This window comes from Pongo pygmaeus, chromosome 9, assembly GCF_028885625.2.
Source record: "Pongo pygmaeus isolate AG05252 chromosome 9, NHGRI_mPonPyg2-v2.0_pri, whole genome shotgun sequence".
In the NCBI taxonomy this organism is placed as follows: domain Eukaryota; kingdom Metazoa; phylum Chordata; class Mammalia; order Primates; family Hominidae; genus Pongo; species Pongo pygmaeus.
In genome coordinates, this window is record NC_072382.2 from 114,972,587 (window position 1) to 114,991,851 (window position 19,265).

Here is a 19,265-nt window from a genome sequence, read left to right on the forward strand (position 1 = left end):
AGGTAGACACAGAAGAAAAGGTATTCAGGAAGCTGTATAGTCTTTTCATAAAAAGGCTCCCAGCTCCTGAAAGGTACCCAAGGAAGCTTATCTTTTTAACATTATTCAGAAATATTGCAGCAACAACAAAAACTAAGTAGCTACATGTAGGCGTTCTGAGATTTTGAGCAAGTGCCAAATCCCCCACCTCAGCAGAGTTGGTGCCGGGATGAACCAGCTCTCGAAGGCATCAGAGTTGGGGGATGGAGCCATCAGGCCGGACTGACAGGTACCTGCTCTGGGCATGCAGCTATGCCCTAAGCAAGTTCGAGAGGAGCCACTCTGGGCATGAGGGAACCTTCCTTCTGGATCTTCCCCTGATCTTTAACTTGTGGTTCAACTGAGTCTCCAGGTTTCCTCTGGTCTGGATTTGATCAGTAAATGAATGCTGGCTTAGTTACATTAAAGAGAGGAAGGCTGGGATGAGGCCCCCCTCTGAGTTTCTAACCAGTAACTGGAGTTTGAGTACTGAATCAGAGTAACTGGGTCTTGGACTTCAAAGGCCGCAGTGGTTTTCATTCATTGCCAGCTCAGTTCTTGCAAAGGTGAGACTATACATATATCTCAGAAGCTATATTTTTACAGTCAATGTTAAAAATGAAATTTTAATTTTAAATTTAAATTTAGATTTTTAACTACAAAAAAGATAGTATCAAAATGGATAAGTAACCATGACTCCAAGAAGCCCTTTGGAAAATGATGGTGTCATCTCTGCATTCCAAGTGGGTCATGAATGGTACAACAGCAGGCATTGTTAGTGGTACAAAAAGTCAGTTTTTCTCAATCATATAATAAAGTTAAGGTTTGAAGAATCAAAAGGCAAACTTCTTTTAGATAAGTAGAACCATGGCATATTCTTAGAGTTGAGCACGCCTTTTGCAAGAACTTTAGCAGGATGAGGCGGTGAACATATGGGAACATCATATTATCACCAAAGATAACTTATTATGGTCTTTCTTTGTGCCCTGATAACCTTCCCAGAGTTGCTGAAGTGAGAACTTAGCCCACAGAGTATCCTGCTGCCCCTAGACCCATCCTGAAAACAGATATCATTGGGAGGATGCTGCCAGCAGTTACCACTGCTATGACAAACCCACCCTTTTGCTGCTAGGAACTGATGACGAGCCTTAGGAAGGACCTTATCTGAATTCTTACTCCCATTTCTTGGAAGACACAAAGGTTGTCTGAACTTAGGTAAACAGAACCAACCACCAGTTTAGCTGTGTGCTTGCACTGAGCCCAAGAACCAGTGGCATTGGTTTCTGATGCCAGCTTATGGCACCACTGACACTGCACCCCTGTCCTGTAATACTGTTGGGATGCAGATGCACAGCAGGATCTCATACCACTGGAGTTGTGCCCTGGTTATACCCCAAGCCCCAAGGAAGAGAGGGCACAGAGTCAGCAGAGGCCAGTGTGCTGCACAGGCAGGTGTTGCTGCCGGACTCCTGGGCTGCCAGGTGTCAGGTGAGACCAGCGCATTTGGCACTGACTCATCACTTGAAGTTTGTTGAGATGTCTCAATAATGGAGTTGCTTTCTTGGTTCTTTAATAGACCTTTCCATGTTTAGGGACATGGATATATCAAAGCAGGGATGAGCAGGGGGAGCTAGTAAAAGCCACAAACACTTAATGGACTCCTGCTTTCAAGCTGCCAGTTAGTAAACATGGCTTACCTGTTTGGAGGTTCCTTTGTGTGTAGTTCATGAATGTGCATGAAGATAATGAGGAAGCTGTGACTCCAAACCAACAAATAAAACTCTAACCTGTGAGAATGTGCCTATTTCATGTATTTTTTAAGCCAAATGTCTGCATGCCATCAAGACACTCAGGAGGAAAGCTCAAAACCTCTGTTTGCCTTGAGACGGGCTGCTTGTGTCAGACTCCTTACAACTAGCTATGAGTCTTCCCCTCCATGACTGGGCTACCCACCTTCATAATTTCATTGCCCAAACATTACCTCTTAATTTGCTTCTGTACCATGAAGCAAAATAGATTATTCCTTTTTGAATATAGAGATTGTGAATGAGTCTCTACTTTTTAAAAGAGGCATCTTGAGATTTTTGTTTTCATATGTTGTCCCCCAGGTGGCACATTGCAAGTATAAGTTAAATGGATTGTTGTATATGTAGTTAAAGTATGTAAAATTCCATCTCTTTGCCAGAACAATATGGACAACTATGCAAACAATTCAAGCTAAACAAAGAAAAGAGAGGGAAGGAGACCTGAATTAACCAGACCATCCAATAATGATGAGTTACGATTCTTTGTTGCTTTGATTCCAGTGACACTGTACTCATGGTTTAATGAGATGCCCTCATGTGGAAGGTAAAGGAAGACAAAACCATGAGTATTAGATATTAAGGCAGTGTCGGAGATACGCTGAGGTTTTTCCAAATTTTCATCCAGCTCTCGAAGGGGACTTTGTTTTGTGACTGTTGATGGGACTACTTCCAAATATTTGCCAATGAAAAACCAAAGATCCATTCAGTGTCCCAGTATCTCAGATGCACAACTAACCATCCTCCACACAGAAGATTGGCTAGAATTTCAGTCCCAGTCTCTTCAACATTTCTATTCTCTGGAGGAGTGAGAATAATCCTGAACATTATTTGCATGGCTCTTATGTAGCAGCCTCCAAATAACCACATTCTGTAGGAGAGTTTTTGGAAGGCAGCGGTGGTTGCAGCATCATCTGTATGATAAAGGATCATGAACTTCATACAGTAGTACACATTAGGTAGGGCAGCCATTTCTATCTCATTCATTCAGATGTTGAAATGAGTGAGGCATATAGGTTTTGCTATAAATAAAGTCATATATGGAAATATATACCTATATAGAAACACATATATAGATGTGTAACATGAAAAGCCAATGTCTATTTTCTCCTTCACTGGTTCACCTTAAACTGAGGTCCAGATTCCCTTTCCTCCTATACCTCTCGTCCTAGGGAGACAGCTGGTCCTGCTGAACTGGATATTTGTTTTCAGTCAAGGTTTGAGGCTTGTGCAGCTGTTCCTGGCCCAGACTTTACCTGAACTGCAGGGTTTGGCAGGTGCACAGCCTCAAGGTTTGACGTTAGAGAGAGCCCTGCTCCTCGCTGGTGCCCTGGCCACCTGTTCACATACGGTGTTGTTCTTCCCACTTTAACTCACTTCAGCTCCTCATACTGATGCCCCAGGGTTGCTGTTTCCATTTTTTTTCATTCAATATCTGTGTGCCTCAATGATCTTTTTTCCCCACCTTCATTTTTCTTTCTTCAGCGGCATCTGCTAGCTCGTCTACCCCTGTTCCATTGTCTCCACCAGATAGTGAGTATCATTTTCTTCATCCATCTCTCTGCAGGTCACTTTCCACCAGCCACAGTTTGTTTTGCCTAATGTTATCTCCTTCACCAGGTGATAATTCAACTCAGTTGGCGGAAAGCAGCGTCGGGTTTTAGAGAAGCAGATGAGAAGAGAAACAGGCATAGGGCTTCTCAGATCCATGAGGGGCAGCCTTCCCTGAAGGAAAGGCGAGGGAAAAGCATTGCTCTGGATAGAAAACCCTGCAGGCAGCATCCCCAAAGTGGCCTCCCTGGGGCCAGCCCTGTCCTCAGGATTCTGAGTGTGCTGGATCAAAGCTCGTATTTGGAGAAGCCAAAGGAATTGACCAAGAAAAATGTCTTCTCTGCAGGGTCATAGAAAATGTGTTGGAGCGTTTTGTTTTTACCCTTCATTTTAATTGGCACAGTTGGATACAGACATTGAAATTAGATAGGGAGGCCTGTAGCTTTCACTTTATCCATAAATGCATACTTTTCTTGTAAATATTTGTGGGAAAATAAACAGTGTCTGGCAGTGTCTGGCAGATGTGCCTGGCAGTAGGCGCTTAGGCAAATCGTTTAACCCTTCACAAGTGAGCCTTGTTTATCTCCTCTGTAAAATAGGATGAGTAGTCACCCACGTCCCGCCACCCTAAAGAAAATCACAAACATTTTCATGTTTATCAAGCTCTGCTTTACCCATCTGGGATCATTACCACCAAGCCAGCAGTAATGTCAGCTGGTCGCTCTCAGATTTCATCATCCTGGCTAAGCCTTGCTCATTTCTGATCTAATTAATGTTGCTATCCTGTCCTTTTGTGCTCCTGAATGTGCAGGAGTAGAAGGGGCTCCAGGCCTGCCACTGTTGGGAGTTTTGAACCTAGCTTTCCAGGGAGGAATAGCAAAGTAAGACCACAGCTCAGTAAGACACAGGATGTAATGCCAGCATCTGCCCAGAGTGGCAGACAGCAGCAAATGGGCAGGCAGGGTGGTGCCGCCTGGCTGGCTTTATTCTCCTTGATTTATCAGAAGCCCCTGTGGTTTGGACTCAGACTCAGGAGGTGACTCAGGAGGTCTCAGGCTCAGAAGCCCTCTGTCACCATCTGTTGACTCAGAAGCATGCCCACCACCCCATGCAGTGCTTTTCCAGGCACCGTCCTGTAGCAGACGGAGTTCAGGCTTTGGAAGTAGACAGACCTGGGTTCAAATCACAGCTCCACTTCTTCCACCTGAAGCTTCATAACCTAGGATAAGTCGCTAAGCCTCCCCAAGTCTCAGATTTCTTACCTCTAAAGTGAAGGATGGATTCCACTTACCTTTTCAGTGTTTGTAAAAATTAAAGATTAAATGTGAAGAACACAAAACATACTGCTCAGAATTTAGCAGCTGGAATTAATAGTAAGAATGAATGAGAGTTATCTCTTGCTGCATGAAAGTCATTTGTCAGCAAAATCTCTGATCATGTCTTTTAAATATGTATATTAAGAGTCTTTTAAATATGTATATTAAGGCCCAGCATGGTGGCTCAGGCCTGTAATCCCAGCACTTTGAGAGGGCCAGGCGGGTGGATTGCTTGAGGCCAGGAGTTCAAGACCAGTCTGGGCAACCTTGTCTCTACTAAAAATACAAAAATTAGCCAGGCGTGGTGGCATGTGCCTGTAATCCCAGTTACTTGGGAGGCTGAGGCAGGAGAATTGTTTGAACCCTGGAGACAGAGGTTGTAATGAGATGAGATCGCACCATTGCACTCCAGCCTGGGTGACGGAGCAAGACTTCATCTCAAAATAATAAATAAATAAACATGTTTATTTATATTGATAGAGAAGAGAGAGAATACCTCCTTCACCATCTTTATAATGATGCCTACATATGTATAATATATACTCACCCATGTATGTATACATATATAGCTATGAATTTAATTTATCTCCATTCTCTCCTTCACCTTTCTGTGCCTTTTCTGTCTGTCATGTTTCCATAGCAGCCTGGCCTCTTCCTGCCCTTGCAACCACAGAACCAGCTAGTGAGTACAGGGCTGAGTTGCTCTCGGCCAGACCTCTGATCGCTTGTTGTAGAGCCAACTTCTAGATTACAGCGCTGCCTGTTGTTTTCCCTTTTATTAAAAGCAACAGTTGTGAATGCATGAAGGCTCCTAGCCTGGTGTGGTTTCCTAAGCATGCCGTCTGCTTGGCCAAGAGAGCAAACCAAGCATCAGCAAAAGAACGGTGTTGATTATTGGAAGAATACTCCGTGCATGAGGAGGCCTTTTCAAATCGACTCTCTAGTTAAAAATAGCCAAGGGTTAGGCAAACGCTGAGGACACAAAAGAACAGCATCTCCTTCCCGGCTTTCGCTTTGCTGTCCCTCCTTCTGAAATACACACGCTCATGCGCGTGTTAATTTAGCAGTAGCAAAAAGACTGAGAGCGAGGGAAGGAATAGGAGAAAATGGCTGCTTGAGGAAAGGCAAAGGGTGATGCCGAGAAGGAAGGAGCCGCTGCTTCCTGACGACATGCCCGGCTTTGTCTCCCCGTACGCAGAGCACAGGGGAAGGAGAGAGCTCCTTCCTGCTGTCTCCTTTCAGGCTCCCGCCTCAGTGCTAGAAAAATGATGGGCAGAAAAAGCCGAATGCAGGCTCCCCCTGGGTTGAGAGTCCAGATGAAAGTGCTGGAATTTATCTCTTGACAATAGAGTCAAGAGCCAGACTGTATCCTCTTTTTTCATCGTAGAAAACATTGCACAGAATCACTGCAATCACAGAATCAGTGTTCCAAGCTGGTCTTTATAATGCTCTAATGAAATAAGATGTGTGTGGAGGACTTGAATCCCCTGAAGAATCCATATGAATCCATATGAGTATGCGTGCGTGTTTATAGTGTTCAAGCATCAAAGCTGTGTGGGAGTTTTAGATTTTATAATATTTCTGGTTGCACAGAAAAAAATGGCATACATCCCATCAAGCAGAACAAGAAGGCAGAAAGCAGGTATGCAAAGTGTAACTCCCAGCTCCCCGGGCCAAGCTTTACAATACATAATTGAACAGAGAAGAAAAGAGTTTCCTGGTTCTGTGTGTTGCATGAAATGGTTCTTTTTTTTCTACTGCAGAACACAGCTAAGGGTCTGCTTTCTTGGTGTTCCGTCCGTGTGTGTGCTGCGATGAATTTTAATTCCTGATGCTTTTGAGGTTTCATTTTGTCAGCAGAGCAGAGCCGGTGACAATAGGCTGTGCTCGCATGGGTTTAATTCAGATTATGAGGGTTTTTTTTTTTACATTTGGAAAAGGAATGCAGCTAACAGCCCCCTTTCTTATTCTACAGTGTCGCTCCTGTCCTTTTTCAGCCTGGTGCAATGTGTGTCCAGGCACAGTAGGAGAAAGCTACATAATGTATTTGTACAACTGTGTTGTATTTAAGATAGCTCACTGTAGGTTGGTCCTCTCTGTTAGTGAAACACAATCTTGGCTCCAGATTTTGCCTGAAGAAGGAATTAGGTGTCTCTCCCCTGACATGTCTTTAATTTTTAAACATCAGACATTTCTGCCCACAGACAAAATGCTTAGTTGTGACATCCAAAGGGAAGAAAGTTTGAGTCATTTTATTTTGAACCACTTGACTACTGACCCAAATTGTAGGTCCCAGTGGATACTGAGATAAAGGAAAGATGCTCACAATTGGGCAGCAGCCTGAGTTTAGCATGAACATATTTCTCACTAGTAAAATGAAATGTAGCACATGTGAATTGCAGTGGAACTAATAGCAGAGTAGCTATCAGCATGTGAATATCCATCGATCATCAATCCATCAGTGGGGTTGAAAATAAATATCTCCCAGTTTTGCCTGTGTGTGTACCCATTTATAATTATGAGGGAATAAAGGTATTCTAAATAAAACCAAAGGAGCAATTGCTTAGTTGTATATAATCCCTGCAAGGCCCCTTTGGTAGGAATGTGCCTGAATCTGTGTAATGCCAGACAATAAGAAAGAAGCACACATTCTGTCAGCTCACAGTGGCAAGGGAAGAGGTAGCCTGGTTAAAGCATTTCTCTCAGGTTATTTTAAACCAGCGGTGTTCTTTACACAGAAAGGTGTCTTCATCTCCCTTCTTTGCCCTTCTCCCTCAACCTCAATTGGCAATGGCCAAAACTTTCCCTGGCCTCTTAAATTTAAGGTCAGAAACCCAAAATGCCTTTTAACAAGTCAAGATCACTCAGTCACAACACAGGACCAAAAGGAATGCTTAAGAAAAGTATATTTTTTTCATTGTAAATCTCAAATTTATGTCTTATCAGTGCAACCACAAGTCTAAAGATATAACTTTAACCACAACAGGTTGGGTGCCGTGGCTCAAGCCTATAATCCGAGCACTTTGGGAGGCTGAGGTGGAAGGATCACTTGAGCCCAGCGGGGCCAACAGGGTGAAACCCCCATCTCTACAAAAAATAGAAAAATTAGCTGGGCATAGTGGCACATGCTTGTAGTCCCAGCCATTCAGGAGGCTGAGGCAGAAAGATTGCTTGAGCCCGGGAGGTCAAGGCTGGAGTGAGCTATCTTCATACCACTGCACTGCAGCCTGGGTGATGAAACGAGACCGTTTCAAAACAAACAAAAAACTTTAACCACAAATGGCCAAACATTTGCTTAATGTCAAACTCTCAGCACATTGGGCCAAAGGTACAGTTTCTGCTGTTTAGTGTCAACACAGCCGTTGTCTCAACCATCAGAAGGAAACCCATTCCCTAGTCTGCACTGGCCTCTTCCTTTATATGGGTCTTGACTTTAGGGAGGCTCACTGAGGTCTCAGGAATAATATGGGTTTCTGGAGAAAGAAGTGAGATAAGATCCTTAAAGCCACCATCTCTGGCATGCATCCACCCAGCCTCATTCAGCCTATGCTCCCCTCCTCCTTATACCATAGGAAACATGAAATAATTCTTCTTAATTTAATACAACCTTTTGTTCTTCTAGGGCACACAGTCTTCACCTTAAGACTCTCAGGACTTTTCCTTGATGACCCATATTCTGTTTCATTGCCCTTGTTTCCCAAGGATGCTGAGACATTTCTGGAATCTGTGGATAATAACTTGCTTTTTTCTTTTCCTTTAACAGTCTCCTGGATTGACTTTGACATCTGGGTCCTGACAGCAACACCTCCCCATTTCAAAACAAGTTTACATGCTCCTGATGTGGTATTAATATGTAGTGTTGCAGCCGTAGCTAATGCTTATTGGTGTTGTTAACCAAATGCTCTTTATGACTTATTATTCTTCTATTTCTGGGCAGTTTCGCTGCCCTCCCAATGTTTCCTATATATGCTGCTAATTTAATTTGATTTCTCCTTTTATTTAGTCTGTGATTTTGTTGTTGATTTTTCTCCCTGCCCATTGTTTACATCAGTTTTTAATTTTTTTGTATTTTCCATGTGACCTCCTCCACTTTCCTTTCAACCAATATCATGTGCGTGCGTATCATGTGACTTTGTCATGTGGCTTGCATGGTGCTGATGATGTCGTCCACGCTGGTGAACAGAAGGTAAAACTCTTTGTTCTGATTAGTGAAATAAATCTGGGACCACAGCCTGGCATATAGGGCACACTCATTTCTTCCTGTCTCAGATTTCCTAAGCAAAGCCATTTGAGAGATTTCCTCTTGTTCTCAATTCACATCCAGAATCCATCATTCCTTGCAAACTTGACATGACGATTTGATATCACAACAACCTTTGGTTTAGTATTTTGCTTCAAGAAATTTGGTCACACAAACTTCTCTACAGTCAACCCACATTAGCCATAGCACAGTTTGCAAACTTGAATTTTTACCAGATGGTTCATAAAAATTATTTCCCAGAAAGGTGTTTGGCAAATTAGCTTTATAGCGTTGTTATTTAACTTCATCCGGTAGTTCTAAACACCATAGTTGTTCTAAAATGAGTCACATTCCTGTGAAAATGTTTACAACCTTGAAATGCTACAGAGTGAAATATATCAATTGCAAAGGTTGTATTTGTTCAAAACCCAGTGAGAGTGCTTCATAAAATTCATGCACATTGAGGACTTTCTGAAATAAGAGATTTAAGAATTTGGATTAGAGCAGTTTGGCTGTGATTACTGAGGTGTCACTTTTTAAGAGTGGCCCTCCCCCAGGGAGGGGGAGAAAATCAAAGCAAAAGTCACTTGGCAATTACTGTGAATGGAGATCTCCGTGTAATCAAGAAACACATGATTGACCCTTGCAGCAAAGGAAATAAAATTATAGCCTAATTAAGTGCATAGCGGTGACAAAATAATTAGTTAATATTGTGACTGTCACAACCTTGTTAAAACATTTCTCGCTTACCAGAAGGAGAGAAGGAAGCCTCTGCTCACAGCTTCCCTCACTAAACTCAAACACCTATTCAGAACCTGCCCTTTGAGTCATATGCATTCAGTTTTCTCCTAACTGAAATGTTTTACTTCAAATCACACCCTGAGACATGGGCTACATGGATCACGAAAGCAAAACTAACTCCAATAACCCCCCGGTGTGCCTGTGCATGCGAGGGGTCCCTGTTTGACCTCACTTCTCTGAGAACTGATTGGGCGACATCCACACAGACAAACCGTCAACAGCTGGTCTCGCATGTCCTTTGTTCCTGGTCTGCTCTTGTGTTTCGTTCTCCTCCTGTGTGTTAGCCCTGTGTACCTTCCCTCTCGTTCACCCTCCACATTTCCCATCTCTGAGCCCCTCAGCTTTATAGGGATGTCAGCTTGGCCCCAATGTAGTCCCATTTACAGCCAGACTCCTGGACTTGCCTATGAGCCACCCTCATTTCCAAAAAGGCGATATTGGGTATGTACATTGTATGAAATAAGGTGGGAATGTCCCAGAAGCAGAACATCTGATGCAGTCCATGCCAATAAATTGGGCTTACCTTTAAAAAATCATCTGAATATGCAGGTCTTAGGGCAGAGAATATAGAGAGCTTAAGATTTTCTAAACTACAAGTCCCACCCAAAATATTGTATTTTCATGATTTCCCAAAGGTTGACCATCAGCAAGACTGGATATTTTTCAGACTTATGATGACTGTTCAGTAGCTGATGTTCTGGAAAAAGATCTGGGCCTTCACCATGAAATCTTAAATGTGAGCAGTTACTGGATGTTGAATTTGAAACCTATTCATTTCTTTTTTTAAAACAAGCTTGGTCATTTCTGTGCAATGCTATAATTCGGAACGAAACAAAGCACAATGTTAATAAGGTAGACACTAATTCACTCCTCTAAAGAGAGATCTCTTCCAGACATTTTAAGCCAGGGCAAGAAATGTTTAAAGATGTTTTCTGCAGTTGCCGTAGAAACACTCCTTAGCAGTCATCTTGGCTGTTGGTAAAAAATGTGGCCGGTACCAAAAAAAAAAAAAAAAAAAAAAAAAAAAATCGCTGACAGCCTTAGAGAATTCCAAAGCTATGATTACCCCCTCCTGGAACCATGTCCTCATCCATGACAGACCCTCTCCTGCCATCTGCAAGGGGGCAAGCTGAGGACTTATTCAGGTGAGCCCCGCAAGCAGCAGGAATTGGCCTTTAACAATAAAATTTAAGGGAATGAAGAGGTCAGGGCCAATAAAATTCATGGAGGAGAGCAATAAAGCTTAGTTAAGGACAGTTATCACCTCCTCTCCCTGGGTATTAGCAAAGATTTAAGCTGAATTGGGCCTAAATGAGAAAAGTGAAAGTAAGCTGGGGGGTGAGGGGGGAACTTTCTGCTGTCAGTGGGTTGTACACCCAACAATTGGTGACATCTGATGTTCCCTGTCCCTTGCACCCCCTCAAAAAAAGAAAACTGCCTGGGATATGCATAACCTATGCTGGATGCTCCATCTACCCTGAGTTCAGTGGGGCAGTGTTTACAGAATCCAGCAGCACTGCATGAAGTGTGGCAACTCAGAAGGAGAAGGGAGGTTATAAAAGGGATTAAGCCTTTATGGTTACCTGGCTCCTGAGCCTACAGGGCTTGGCCTGTAGAGGATTGTGACAGATAAGCTTAGACACCTGTCTCAGAAAAGAAGAAGTGAGGATGCAAACTTTGATGTCTAAGGTCATGGCATCATGTCACTGCAGGGCTTCCTCCAATGACTCCACGGAGCCGTGGCTTTGTCCACCAGCTACTGAGGACTCTGTGTAAATGGGACTCCCCACCAGCAGCATGTGTGAGATGAGAAGCCCCCTGCACCCCTCTGTCCGTGTGCTGCATGTCTGAGCATGGCTCCCTCCCCAGCCATTCATAATGATATTTTTTTTCTTTAGCTACTGACACTGACTCGTACTAGGAAACGCTGATTCTGATGAGCTAAGCTCTTTAACACCCACTCTTCCTTCTTAGATTGAAAACATCACTAACCACCCCTTCCACTCCCTCCTTTATTTTTTTACAGCTGTGTGTCTGGATTGCCACGATCTCTGGCAGGTCGACACAGACTTTTCACCAGGGTTTCTGCTCTAATTGCCTTTATCTCTAAGGATTCCCTGCACTGGAGGTTCCCAGGGTAGAGAGTCAGTGGGAAGGGGCTGAAGAAAAAGGCAGTGAGGTGTGTCAGCCCGAATCCTGTGGGCAGGGACTGTGGGCTGCTGCTGGCCTTGGAAACTGCCATTTCCCTTAGGGTCACCAGTATGAGGGCTGAAACTCCCCAGGAGCCACATTCTTCTTCATAACCAATCTGATGTCCATGAAATAGAGTTAAAGATGGGCACGAGCCCCCCTTGTGGCCTTGGAGGCAGGAGCCGAGTTAACTGTTGATGGTAGCAGTTATTTCTGTCATAACTTCCTCAGCCTGGATCAGCCCCATAACCACAAGCCATACCTTCCTGGTCATATTTTCTTTTTAGGATGATGAAACAAAGATAATTGATCAATTAATCCGTTGGTGTTTTCATGACACCCACGAGAAGGGAACTGGTATTTTTGTGGTTCAGTCTGTCAGAGCTCATTGGTTGCTGTTTAATTTGTACCTCGTGCTGCCATTTGCCGCCGCACCCCAACACGTACACTCACATTCATAATTCCTCAGGAAACTAGTGCTGGAAAGGATTTACAGACCAGATGCCTTAGTGAGTGTGGCCACGGGGAGCTCAGCATCCTTGCTCTGCAAGCTGGGAACTGGCCATGCCCACCCTCACTCATTGTGTATCCCGAGGCTCCCTGGAGCTAGGAACTAGGATGGCAAAGATTCTGGTCACTCAGGCACAAGCGAAGCCTTAAAGCTGAAGAGAAAAGGGTCCAGGGAAAAACAAAACAAAACTTTACCCCAAAAGCTTGATCCAGCAGGAACAATGCCTAAGACAAATTAGTACCCACTCTTACACTGCCCGGCTGTTCTTCGGGACTGTCCGAAAGCCACTCGGCATCCCTAGAATAGCCAGGTAGGTTACCAAAAGAGGCGCCAGGGAGAGACATGAGGATCCAAGAATGTATGCAACATAGATCACGTCCGATTCTTTTGTTTGTCGTCGAGGGCTAAGAGCTTCGTTTCAGGAAAGAGAATCAGTGGTCTAATAATGCTAAATCCTGATTCCCTCAGATAATTTGCTGATCCCCTACGGACCAGCCACATTTCTAACCTCTGGATGTAATTGTAATGTTTCTGACTTGGAAAAAGTAAATAGGCTTCATATTTGAATAGCTAAGTCATACATTTTGGACTTTTCAAAAACTAAGAGTAAAAGGTATATATAACACAAGTTTCAAATTGCTTGGAAGAAATTATCAACCAAAGGAGACAGGGAGTTATGATAAACAAAATGAACAGTATTTTTAAAACTAGACAGTCTTATTTGATAGGAAAAGTAAAAGATTGCAATGCAAGCCCCACATTTATCACGGGTTTATGCTGAGACACCTGAAACTTTGTGCAGATCTCTGTGAGAGAGAAAACAAAGTGGATGAGTAGAGAACACAGATGGGGGGCTTTCTGTTTTGTTTTGTTTTTTGTTTCTTTTGAGGCTGAGTCTCGCTGTCACCCAGGCTGGAGTGCAGTGGTGCGATCTCTGCTCACCGCAACCTCCACCTCCCGTGCTCAAGCAATTCTCCTGCCTCAGCCTCCTGCATAGCTGGGATTACAGGCGCATGCCACCACGCCCAGCTAATTTTTTTATTTTTTTAGTAGAGATGGGGTTTCACCATGTTGGCCAGGCTGGTCTTGAACTCCTGACCTCAGGTGATCCACCCGCCTCAGCCTCCCAAAGTGCTGGGATTACAGGCATGAGCCATTGTGCCCAGCCCCAGATAGAGGCTTTCTTGAGGATACCTGTTTGGCACCCCAGCCTTTCATTCAGAAGACACAGCTAACTCTTGGTGCTCGGGCTCCTTTGAGTGAGAAATAGAATATTGTTTTCCTGCTAAAATTCACCAATGCTGTCCAAGTTCCCTGGATTTGCTATAATTTTTGTTGTGGAATTCAGATATCCAGTGGAGTTTTCTAACTCCTGGGGCTTCTGCTGATGAGAGGAAGGGCACGAAGCCGATTCAGATTTAAGGGTACAGTAGCACAGTAATTACAAACAGAGAACCTGCAATCGGCATGGCCAGAAATGTACATTTCAATTATGGTTTCTAAGGGAGAATTTCATAGGACCTGCCTATGATATATCTGACTATATGTGGCCTCTATGGTACGTTCTTTCTTTCTTGGGTTCATGATTCACATCCTGCTAGAAAATACCAGAACTGCACAATACTTTATATTTGTTATTGGCAAAGTTTCTTTTTAATGTTCCGTTGGTGTAGTCTTTACATAATACATTTTGGGGGGAACATTTGACTCATGGCTAAAGCAAAACTCCAAGGGTGTAATTAACCCCAGGGGTCTTCTGGGAGCAACCTGCCGATTGCTGCTGAATCGCAAACCAACATTTACAAATAATTACAATATTGGTTTTACTGAAATTACTCATAATGATTTCAATCAGGGCAGCCATCTCAGAACACAGTGCACATCAGGACTCTCTCAGGCATTTCTTCTGCTAATGTGCTCGATAAAGCAGTCAGCCTCCTGAATGGCAAGGTCCCTTTTCTCCCGCTACAGCCCCTCCCTCGTCAGGCATGGCTTTGTGTAGAAAGCCTAAGAAAGTTTCTCTAACCCCATTTCTAATCTTTAAGAGAATTTGCTGACAGTGAACACTGGAAGATAAGACACTTGATTAAACAATTGCTCTTTCCATATTTTCATGTACTCACAGCAAGTTACAGAGCCACCAAGTCGGTCAAAATCTCTGTGATATTAGTTGAATATGATCTTCCTGTAGAAATACTGTCATAGGCTGGGTGCAGGGGCTCACACCTGTAATCCCAGTACTTTGGGAGGCCAAGGTGAGAGGATAGCTTGAGCCTAGAAGTTCAAGACCAGCCTCAGTAACATAGTGAGACCCCATCTCTACAAAAAACTTAAAAATTAGCCGAGTGTGGTGGCATGTGCCTGTGATCCTAGCTACTCCGGAGGCTGTGGTGAGCGAATCGCTTGAGTCATGGAGATTAAGACTGCAGTGAGCTATGATTATGCCACTGCGCTTCAGCTTGGCTGACAGAGCAAGACCCTGTCTCAAAAAAAAAAAAAAAAAAAAAAGTCATAGGAAGCATTATGTATTCGTCCAAGGGCCTCATCATCTTTTAAAAGAATTAATCATAACTTAGTTTTTTCATTTGGCAAACAACGGTGTCTTATTTACCTTTGAGACTTCAGTGCCTAATAGACTACCTGGGACCTAGTAGATACTCAGTACACATCTGTTGAATAAATCATAGGTAAAGCACTCTAAATAATAAACCTAAATATTATTTCATTTTATTTTTGAGACAAGGTCTCACTCTGTCACCCAGGCTGGAGTGCAGTGGCACGATCTTGGCTCACTGCAACCTCTGCCTCCCGGGTTCAAGTGATTCTCCTGCCTCAGCCTCTCGAGTAGCTGGGATTACAGGCACATGCCACCACGGCCAGCTTTTTTTTTTTTTTTTTTTTTTGGTAGAGACAGAGTTTTACTATGTTGGCCAGGCTGGTCACAAACTCCTAACCTCAAGTGATCCACCCGCCTCAGCCTTCCGAAGTCCTGGGATTACAGGCGTGAGCCACCACACCCAGCCAATATTATTATTTAATATAAAATGCTCTAAATTCTAAGAGAAAATAATACACACATATCAGAGTACTATGATAGACTCAGATAAAATGATACAAATTATAGTGTTGTATGTCAAATGTGTTTTAACTATGGTATAGATTTTGATGGCTTTTCTCTGATTCAAATTACATTTTTTCTGAAGCAAATCTGAAGATAAGAGAGTACTTTCATCAGGGAAGTTGGTTTCTGCAGGATTCCCTAGAGAGATTTTTATTCTTAGGTCTTTGAAGAGACTTGGGGGTCTCTTTTCAAAGATAAAACTTTTGAGATAACTTCTTCAACATTTTAAAGCAAAAAGTTGACAACTTTCTGCCTTAGAGATTTGAAATTGTTGACCTTGGAGTGCATCTCCCTAAAATTGGCTGAAAGTCATGTATTTTGTGTTCTGTTTCCCACAATGTCATGAGAAACAGCCCAGGTGTAGTTGGTAGTCTGTGCTAGTGCAGTGGCTGTCACTGTTTCACATGACAGCAGAGCTGGAAGGAGCCCTAAAGAGCATCCAATTCAGGGCCCATATTTTGTAAATGTGGAATGAAACTTGATCGAGGCAACAGACCCCCCATGATGCAGAGTTCGGAGAGAGTGTTTTGCAGGATTGATTCAGCCTTGAAAACTCACACTGCTCAATTTCAAGAGGAACTAATTAGGAACGTGCAGCCAGAGAAGCCCCAGTGTACTGATCCCTAAAAGTGGGACTTGGGAGAAGGACGCAGTCCTTGATTAGTGGGCGTGTTGGAAGGGCCACTGATGCTGCCTATAAAAATCCCCTCCATGATAGGGCAAGTAGACCATTCAGCACAGAGTCAGTGTCATGATTCTAAGTGAACAAAGTTAAAATAATTTGTTCATTTGCAGTGGGTCTAGGGTCATCAACCACTCCAGTTTGCCTGGAACTGAAGGGTTTCCCAGGATGTTGAACTTGCAGTGCTAAAACCTGGAATGTTCCAGGCTAACCGGGATGAGTTGGTCACCCCAATTTAATCAGAGAATACAATTTGTAAAGTTCTCCTGTGTCTCCTTCTATTTGTTCAGCATTTCTGAATCTACACAGAGCTCCTGCCTTGATCTAAAATCTATGCCACTTTGAGTCGCTTTTTAGTCCTAGATATCTATATGATGTAGACATAACTGATGTGTTATCTAGGACTTGGGACAGTCCAAAGGAATTTGGAAAGCCTAAATACCTTGACATGTCTAAACCAAATTTCTACCTATTTTCCACTGAACAGTTGTGGCCCAGGGCTAGATAGTGGCTTTAAAACAGGACAGGTCTTTGCCTGAAGTCCATTCATCTTTTTATTCCTGTTTTTATTTGTCCTTAATTATTGATCTAAGGAAACAAATAATAAGCACAACTTTTCCTAAATATCCTCCAGACATTGTGCATCCTCCTTGTTGTAGCTTTTAATCTATCCCTGTTACTGCTACTTCTCAAACCTAAATGTGCACACAGATCATTGGAAAGATCTTGTTACAGGTCTAACCAGCGCCCAGGTGATCTGCATGCTGCTGGCCCTACGATGATAAGTAGTGGGCTCTTCCTTAGCCTTCTCTCTGGTTCCTCCTTGTATCAAAGGAAGGTGGTTCCCAGAGTAGCTGAATGAGAAGTGAGGCGTGACACTCGCTGTGCCTGTAGCTGTCTCATAAATGGCCAATGGTGTAGTTTTAGGTGCTTAGATCCAAGCCCTGGTGACAAGCCGTTTTGTGGCTCTTCTGTCACATGTCTGTGATTCTGTTTTCCAGAGAGCAAGCCAGAGTGACCCACCCAGAAGGTAACTGTTTTGTAGCCTCTCCAAGTTTTCTCTCTGAGGTTATGAAATAGATGCAGAGATAGCTCCTCACAGAAGTGCAGGATTCCCCAGTGTGTTAAATCTTAATTTTAACTTTGTATATGAGATGTCCTCTCACCTTATTACTTTCAGCATATATTAATGCAATTGTTTCTTTTAAAGTAAATTAGTGCCTTACTCACTGGAGAACCATCCTAGCCCTAGCAGTTTATCACATGCAAGTTCACCTTCTTTCTCAACCTTGGATTCACAGTGCTACAAGCTGAGTGTATACTGCAAATCAAGAAACAACTTTTTTTCTGTTGAGAAATGCTAAAGACGTTTTTCTGTCTCCTCTCACAAAGAAAAAGACCGCACTGATTGTTACTTTAACACATTAAAGTCTTGAGGATTAGCACTCACTCATTTGAGCCATTAGTGGATACTTACAAGAAACTTGCATAAGAGCCATAAGGATACTTACAAAAAACTTGCCTGGGGCAAGTTGTGCTTTATTTAATCACAACCGGAAACTTCTTATTTTTTAAATGAATCTAAGTAATAAAATGTCATTCATGAAAAGCCAGTCCCAACAATGCAGCATTATTTACTCCCACTAGAGATCAGGCCTCCTAGCCCCAGGGGTGAGTGATGTGTCCCGGCAAGAAACTGGGCTGTTTTACAAAATAATTTTATAGGTGGGAGTTTCCTACTCAAACACTTATATTTTCTCCTATTTCAGGCTGTTCCTCAAGATGTGTCAGGCTTATAAAAATTAAATATTCAGTTGTAAGACCAGCTAAAAGGAAACATAAGTACCAGTGAGACAGAAAAAAAAAAAAAGCCTATTCCTAAAACGGTGAAAGGACCCTGCTCACAGGAAGGCTATTTACCAGAACATTCCCAAGAGGCACTCTCAGTTTGGGCTCAGTCTGAGGCATCTACCTGGAATTCAGTTTTATATTTACTGCTTTTTAACCATTTGAATTTCTGAGAAAGCAAGAAAAGTGTCCAGCCCCACCCTGTCACTCCATCCCATTCGGATGGGTTGGATTTTCATTCTGTGGATGAGAATTTCATGTGAATTAACTGGCTGTTTCAGGGGAACCCAGTGCACCTAAGCTCGAAGGGCAGATGGGAGAGGATGGAAACTCTATTAAAGTGAACCTGATCAAGCAGGATGACGGCGGCTCCCCCATCAGACACTATCTGGTCAGGTACCGAGCGGTGAGTGGCCTCCTTCTCAGACTTCACCAGAACCCTGCGACCCTGACACCCAGCTTGCTAGGGAAACAACAGGGGCAGCCCAGGTGGGGCAGGGGTGGGATGGGGTCTTATTCTGTGTCTGGCAGGTGGCCCATGGGTCCTGGCCATGGCTTAAAATCCCAAGATGGCCCTACAGCTGTTAGGTCATGTTCACACTGGGTCCATTTGGAAACCTCTTAGATGACTGTGGTGGTGACAAACCCACACCATGGTTGATTTTTCTGTGTCTTGAACTTTTCTACAAAGTTATTTTGCCATTATCTAGTACTTCTTGTAAATGCCATACTAATATATAAGAATCACTACCTTGGATAACGTGTGTATTGTAGGCCAGGCACCTGCACTGTCACTGTGATCACATGCATTTTCTCTGCACAAGAACCCTGTGCAGTAGGTCTTACCATTATCCCCTCTTTACAGATGAAGTAAGTGGATGTACAGCAGTCAATAACTGCCAGAGCTCACGCAGCTGGGTGAGGCAGTTTGAATCCAAGCCTGACTGACAGACTGGGCTCTCCCCACTGCCCGAGGCTGCCTGAGGTCCTCAAACAATGCCAGTTCCCTCACCAGCCCTTCACCTGGCCACCTGAGCTGTCCTAATCCTGCTAACAGCAAATTGGCTCTAAGCCATCTTCTCCTGGTTTGCTCACCACCCACTTAAGATTCCCCTCATTCCACCTTTTATCGCAACCCCCACACTGAAAATCACCCTTTCCATTTTGGTTTTAGAATGACACTTG

The 19,265-nt window shown here is 43.4% G+C and overlaps 1 protein-coding gene across 24 annotated transcripts in view; it reads left to right on the plus strand.

The window, feature by feature from the left end:
* Positions 1-19,265, plus strand: part of NCAM1 (neural cell adhesion molecule 1) — a 316,585-nt gene that overhangs the window by 276,021 nt on the left and 21,299 nt on the right. For 23 of the 24 annotated variants that reach the window (XM_063671429.1, XM_063671428.1, XM_063671430.1 and 20 more), the window contains one exon: positions 18,362-18,486. In XM_063671429.1, coding sequence (XP_063527499.1) covers positions 18,362-18,486 — 125 coding nt within the window. Of the gene's footprint in view, positions 1-8,870; positions 8,874-18,361; positions 18,487-19,265 lie in introns of all 24 variants that reach the window. The other variant, XM_063671438.1, reaches the window with a different exon arrangement.